The 7,811-nt window shown below is 30.6% G+C and overlaps 1 protein-coding gene across 1 annotated transcript; it reads left to right on the forward strand.

The window, feature by feature from the left end:
• The first annotated feature begins 1,164 nt into the window (after positions 1 to 1,164).
• On the forward strand, positions 1,165 to 1,955 carry LOC133287556 (ethylene-responsive transcription factor 4-like). The gene has a single exon (XM_061485187.1). It carries the CDS (start codon positions 1,272 to 1,274, stop codon positions 1,806 to 1,808), a length of 537 nt encoding a protein of 178 aa, XP_061341171.1. The 5' UTR covers positions 1,165 to 1,271; the 3' UTR covers positions 1,809 to 1,955.
• The last annotated feature ends 5,856 nt before the right edge of the window (positions 1,956 to 7,811 follow it).

The raw sequence follows: 7,811 nt of genomic DNA on the forward strand, positions 1-7,811 counted from the left end.
TGTTAGTATATGGGGACTATGTGGTAATGAATTGTAAGCAATACATGTTATATTTTAGCAATGTACGATGCTTCTAATTAATGTAAGAGTTATAATTATAGTTTTGAATTGTTCTAATTACGAAAAGAGTTTTAAGTGAAAAAAATATTTATTAACAAAAAAGAAAAATTTATCCATATTTAAATTCAACTATTGTAATTGTAATTGTGCTTAATACCATATGTAATGATAATAAACCGGTATAGAACAGGGGTATTACAATATATGCTTGGAAATATTAATATATGGATTATAATTTGGTAATGATTTTATGCTTTGGAATATATTTTATTCAAAATTATGTTTTTTAATTTTTAAAAAAATTAAAATAATAACTGTTATATAAATTAGTCAAACAAAAAAATAGCTTAGAAATCAATTTAATATATATATATATATATATATATATATATATATAATTTTTTTATATAAGGTAATTTTGTCTATTTGTATCATATCTCGATACTATTTGATCCTTTTCAAACATAGGATGAGATAATAGAATCATATCATACTAATGCACATCAAACACAAGATATGATATGAGTTTATGAAGCTCTTATCTTTTCTTACTCTTATCTAGCCCATTTATTATATTTACTTTTATCCTATCCTATTGGAACTCTAAAGGTGTCAATTTATGTGTTTGAATGGTGATTTTTGCTTGTATATGGAGAAAAGAGGTGACGGTGTGTTCATTTATGAAATGCTCTGGGTACAGAGAGGTATATAGGGGAGTATATGATTTAAATGACCAAAATTTATTTCCTTTTAAAGCAAAAATGTAAATACACAAAAGAGATTCTGAAATTAGTGATGAGTCATCATCTTAATGAATATGCATGTCAAGCATGAGAGAATTACGTTATAATAATGACGGGAAATTATTTAAAGAGATAAAAATAAGATATGTGATATGAACATTTTGTCATGTGTTAAGAAAACAATAATTTAATTTTGTAAATCTAAAAAGAAAAGAAGTGACAAGAGTTTAGACTAATAAAGGAGTATATTGTTGAGTGGGAGAAATAAATATGCACGCAAGTGCTCACATTGTGTAACAACAAAAAAAGGAGCGTGGCTTTTTCACGCGGACACGCACGCCCATACTCTCTCCATCTTGAGCTATAAAAGCGCCCCCTCAAACTTCATTTCGTTCCTCAAACATTGTCTCCATCTTAGAATAATATTCTCTCAGATTGTTCTTGTCTGTGAATAGAAGACTCAAAACAATGGCTCCGATGGGCAGTGCCACCGCTATTCTCGCCGGACCCAACCCGACCCACCTCGCCACAGAGATCCGATTCAGAGGCGTCAGGAAGAGACCATGGGGCCGTTACGCCGCCGAGATCCGCGACCCTGGCAAGAAGGCCCGGGTCTGGCTAGGCACATATGACACAGCAGAGGAAGCGGCGCGTGCGTACGACGCGGCGGCGCGTGAGTTCCGAGGCGCGAGGGCGAAGACCAATTTTCCCAACGCATCCGAGTTCATTGTGAACAACTCCACGCGCAGTCCCAGCCAGAGCAGCACCCTTGAATCCTCTTCTCCTCCTCCGTCATTCGCCGTCGCCGGCGCGCTGATGTTCCCGGTGGCTCGACCGATGTTGTTCTTCGACGCGTTTGCTCGTGCTGAGATTCTCCCGGTGGCAGTTAGTGGCGGAGCACAGAGCGACTCCGATTCCTCCTCCGTCGTGAACTACGAGCGGGTCCCACATCAGAGTCTGTTAGATCTTGACCTTAATGCCCCTGCTTCACCGGAGGATGATTGATCCGGCGACCGCGTTTTAGAGAATCGCCGGCGAAAGATGATGATAGTATCTGACATGATGAATGAGTTTGTTGCTGTTGGTGGTGATGATTATAACCATAACAAGCGTGATTAGTGTAAATTGATTATATTTAACAAAAAAAATAACAAGCCTTTGTTTGTTTTTATTTTTTATTTTTTTCAATAGTTTCTGACTATTGTTCTCGCAGTTGCTGTTAACTTTTTATGTATAATAGGATTCTCATATTAATCGAAACTTTTCATTTCATTTTATTTGTTTCTTGCTGTTTCTGTCTTTACTGTTTGTTTGTCTGATACTCTGATTAGAAGTAAAAGGAAAGAAGAACACAATAGATTTTCCCATTAACCAAACAGAACATTACTTAAACGTGTTTATTTATTTATTTATTTATTTTTATTGTTTTTTCAAAGATGAGTGGTTGGCGGAGATCTGGCAGACACGTCGCCGGCATTGTTGTGCTTTTGGTACATAGCAGACATGCGAAGTGCTCTTTCTATGATTACCTCACCTTACCTTTTTTTTTTTAGTACATTACCTCACCTTACCTTAACTATAGCTGATTTGTTCCTAGTTTATTTATTTTTTATTTAGTACATGATTTTATTTTTTTAAAACAACGGAAATTAGTATTTTTTTTGGGAAGTATATATTTATCACTAAAAATTATATTATTTTTACAATCAATTTAATCATCGTTAATTTTTGTTAATCTAACAGTTATAATTTATTAAAAATTAAAAATTAATTAATAAATATGACTCATATTAATTTTCAATAAATTATAATTATTGAATTAATAAAAATTAACGATAATTAAATTAATTGTAAGAGTAATAAATTTTTAGTGACAAGTGGATCATTGTTTTTTTTTTTTTAATATTAGTCGTTATCGTAAACCTAATGATTCCTATTAATTCGATTTCAGCTTTATATTTATTTTCTGAATTCGAACTTATTTGGCTCATTTGGACAGGTGAAATCTAAAATCTAAAAGAAAATGTCACTAGATGAACAATTTTTTATAGCGGAAAATAGTGTTTAGCTTACGGATAAAATAAATGGTAATAATTAAAAGAAAATATAGCAAATGGTTGCAGAGTAGGACCCACTTCCACGAGAGGGTACGGTATTTTCAATTTGAAAAGCAAAGAAAAAGTTAGAAGAGATGGGCTTTTTACAGGCTCATGATACGGAGCGTGGGTTTGAAGGGTGTCATCATTTGTTCAGTCATTAGATCAACGTCAACCTCGCGATTTGAGTACTTCTTGTCCTGTTTCAACGCGGATCTCAATGCCACGTCAATCCTACCGCTCTCGAGTGGGAAAAAACAATAAAAAAAAATAGGAAAGTGGCTCCGGGACCATTCATGAGTAATTTTTGAGAACACTTACCAAAATATCACTTTTTATCAATTTTTTTACCTAAATATCCCGCGAACAGTGTTATTTTCCAATCTGCCACGGGGGCAAGTTCGCTACAGCGGGTAGTGAACTCAGTTTGCTGACGTATCACATTTCTAGTGGTTAACAAGTACCAAGTGAAAAAAAAATATATATACGAAGTTCGCTATCCTGTGTAGCGAACTTGGTGTCCACTAAAAACATGACACGTCAGCAAACTGAGTTCGCTACACCGGGTAGCGATTTTGCTTCCGTTGCAGATTGAGAAATAACACTATTCGCGTGGCATTTAGGTTAAAAAGTTGATGAACAGTGATATTTTGACCACTGTTCCTAATTTTTGAGACATATCTATGTATTCTCCTATTATTATTTGTGATAGTTTATTTTATCTATTAAATTTTTTTATGTATTACTTTCGAATATTATTATATCAGAATTTTAATTTTTTTATTTTTTTATCTTTTATTGAGATTCTATTTTAATGGTATTAGAAAATAATAGACATAGATAGACAAAATAAATAAATAAATAAAATAACATATTCCTTATTACATTTAAGTTTATTTAGAAACAATTTAAATTTTAGAAGACATTTGGTAGAGGATAATTTCTTTTTATCAGGGAAATATAATTACTAGGAATATGATAGAAAAAAGAGTTTGGTAGAAAAGTTAAAAAAAAATTGTTTGGTATGCCAAAATGTTATCGAAAAAATTAAATTAAATTTCCTGAGTTTAAGTTTGGTTGAAGATAAAATATTGATGAGATAATAAGTATAAATTACGAAAACAACACGAGATATGTACAAACTGACTTTATATGATGGGAGGTCATTTTGGTCCATCTCATTTTTTCACTTGCCCTTATCCCAAAATACCACATTGAAGTGGTATTTTGGAAGAGTATTTTTCTTTACAATTTCAACACAAATTTGAATAAATGGACAACATAGTTTACTAGAATTATTTTTGTAAACCTTGTACCAAATATGGTATTTTCCAATACCCACTCATACTTCTTCATCAATTTAAAAAAAAAAAGCTTGTACCAAACACCCCTCGATGAATTATCATAATACAAATCAGTACATCATATTTAAAAAATAACATGAATAATATAATTATACATATAGTTTGTTCTAAAATTTTGGTTTGCTTTTTTTTTTTTTTGTAATTTGGTTTGAATTTTTTAGGTGACTCATGTTTACAATAGTTCAAAATATCTATATCATCAAATCCACTAGGGCTAGCCTAGTGGTGTGGGTGTGTGTAAGTGTGTGGTTGTGTGTTCTATTCCCTGTAACATACAAAAAAATAAAATAAAAAATATATCTATATCATCGAATACCAAAAAGAAATATATATCTATATCATCAATATTTTCCTCCTTTACGTATAATAATGTCTCATTATGTAATTCTCTCAATTCGCAACATGATAAATTGCAATAACCGTTTTATTCCATACATAAATATATTCAAGAATGTTCTCCATATATTTATTTTTTTTTAAATATTTCTGCAGTTAATGCAGATAAATTATCTGCATTTACTTTCAAAACGACGTCATTTTAGGATTGAAAAATTAAAAAATTAAATTATAAAGACTATAATAACCCTGAAATAAATTAAAATTACAAAAATATCATGATTTCTGTCTCAAAATGACGTCGTATTGGGCTTACTGCAAATAAGTTATCTGCAGTAATTACAGAAAAAGCAAACTCTTATTTATTTATTTTTTGGTAAACAGAATGTTCTCCATATTTGTTCATACTTCGTACAAATAAGGGACTCGTGTTCTTATTTATGAATATTTCATTTTTATATATTACTCCACATCTTGTATGTGCTGTCGGAATCTCTAGAGATAAACCACTACTCGTGGAGGAGTAATTAGTTTAAGGGTTTTTGTTTTGTACTTTAACATGACACAAAAAAGTTTTTTACACATACAATATTTTGTGCGACTTGCACTTTTTAAAGCAAAAAAAAAAAAAAACTAAAGCACGCAAAACGAATCTCTATAATATTGCACAATCACTTTTTCTACAACATAACTCTTATAAAACCCTTAGTTAAACACCTTAAACAACCGTAAAGAAAATTCAACACAACCACCCAATTCATTAATCTTACATTAAACAATAGTTAATTTATATTTGAAATATTATGTAATTAATTTAATATTAAATTCAAGTATAATTATTTTTGTTTTTTTGTTATAAATAATATTATGTATACTTATCATTAGCGTTATTTTTAAATGAGATAGGATATTGTGACACCCAAGTTATGTTACACCCATGTGACACCCAGTCAATCTCACCGTTAGATCGCTTATGTTGATCCAACGGTTATATTTATTTCCATCTTTGTATGATCATGATTTCCCAAATTTAAAGTGAAAGCATTAAATATGGGAAATCATAACCATACAAAGGTAGAAATAAATATAAAATATTAAATTTGGAAAATCATGACCATACAAAGATGGATTTAAATATAACCGTTAGATCAACATAAGCGATCTAACGGTGAGATTGACTGGGTGTCACATGGGTGTAACATAACTTGGGTGTCACAATATTCTATCCCTTTTTAAATATGACAATATTATGAGATAGAATATTATGTCTATTTTTTCATACTTGTGCGTCGTCAACATATTATATTAGAATTTCAATTAGCATTCACAATTTTTTTCTCCTAAAATTTTAATGAACAGTGTTAAAAATAAATAAATAAAATAAGTATAAAAATATAAACATAATATTATATCCTTAGATACAACAAGCAACGAGAGTGTAATATATATATATATATATATATATATATATATATATATATATATGAGGTAGGATCCTTTGATACCAGTGTCAAAATAGAAATTTGATACCTCATCTGAGAGTCATTGGATCAAAAAAGATCAACGACTCTGATTTGTAAGCATGTGACACCATTGATCTTTTTTGATCTAATGACTTTCGGATGAGGTGTCAAACTTCAAATTTGACACTGGTGTCAAAGGATCTTACCTATATATATATATATATATATATATATATATATATATATATATATATATATATATTTTTTTTTTTTTTATTTGTCTCATGTTGCATGCGACAAATTGTCTCATGTAACACACAAAAAGTAAGTGGAACCCATTAAGAGGCGACAAATTGTCTCATGTAACACACAAAAAGTGAGTGGAACCCATTAAGAGCTCGTTTATATTGGCTTTTTAAGAAAGTCTTTTTTATCACTTCCTTATTTTAAAAGTACTTCCTATAAAAGTTACAGCTATTTAGATTTTAAAAAAAATATTTGATTTTTGAAAAAATTATTTGGCTTTTGACTTCTGCTTTTTTTAAAACTTAAAATTTTTAGCTTCCGAAAAAAGTAGATTTTTGACTTTTTTATTACTTCTGCTTTTTTTAGAAGCAATCATTCAAACAGACTTTTTTTGAGAATTGTTTTTTTTTTCTTAAAAAAAGCAGCTTTTGAAGAAAAAAAGCTCATCCAAATGGGTTCTAAAAATAGGAGAGAGAAAATAAAAAATTGGTTCCACCTACTTTTTTGTGTGTTGCATGAGACAATTTGTGTCATGCATCATAAGAAGAAGAAAACCCTATAAATATATATATATAGACAAGATTGAGAGTGTAACTTACACTGCTGTGAAATGATCCTGATATATATATATATATATATATATATATATATATATATATATATATATATATATATATATATATATATATAAGCAAAATAATTTTTGCAGCTGTACCTACAGCAAGCAAGGATACACGTACGAATCCTAGGATACGACAACGGATCCTGAGTTTTTTTTTTTAAAAGCCGTGGGCCCACTTTTCTGTGTCAGCTGTAGATAACACTATCTACGGCTGCTGCAGAAATGTTAAGTCCATATATATATATATATATATATATATATATATATATATATCAGGATCATTTCACAGCAGTGTAAGTTACACTCTCAATCTTGTCCGTTGATCCCACTTATATCTAAGAGCTCTAATTTTTTAGTAACGTGAATCATTGGACACAAGTGGATCAATGGTCAAGATTGAGTGTAAGACTTCTAACTCTTACACTGGTATAAGGATATCTGCCCCTGTATGTATATATATATATATATATATATATATATATATATATATATATGGGTCAGAATCATTTTACACCAATGTAAGTTACACTCTCAATCTTGTCCGTTGATCTCACTTATATCTAAGGGCTCTAAATTTTTAGTAATGTGAGCCATTGGATACAAGTGGATCAATGGTCAAGATTGGGTGTAAGACTTCTAACTCTTACACCGCTGTAAGAATATCTTGTCCCTATATATATATATATATATATATAATCGTAATATATATTTTTTAACAGTACAACAAACATTTTTTACCAAATTTTTGTTTTGAAACTAGAGGGGCGGCACCGACGGCGAAAACGGTTGCGCGAGCTTGCAGTGATGGCGGGGGTTGTTTCCACTTTCCACAGGTGAGGGCCCACATGTCCATTACGTGTTGACTATGTACATGCCTGTCG

Source organism: Gastrolobium bilobum, unplaced genomic scaffold, assembly GCF_033153095.1.
Source record: "Gastrolobium bilobum isolate Gb01-03AN ecotype WA unplaced genomic scaffold, APGP_CSIRO_Gbil_v1 utg29535, whole genome shotgun sequence".
Taxonomy (NCBI): domain Eukaryota; kingdom Viridiplantae; phylum Streptophyta; class Magnoliopsida; order Fabales; family Fabaceae; genus Gastrolobium; species Gastrolobium bilobum.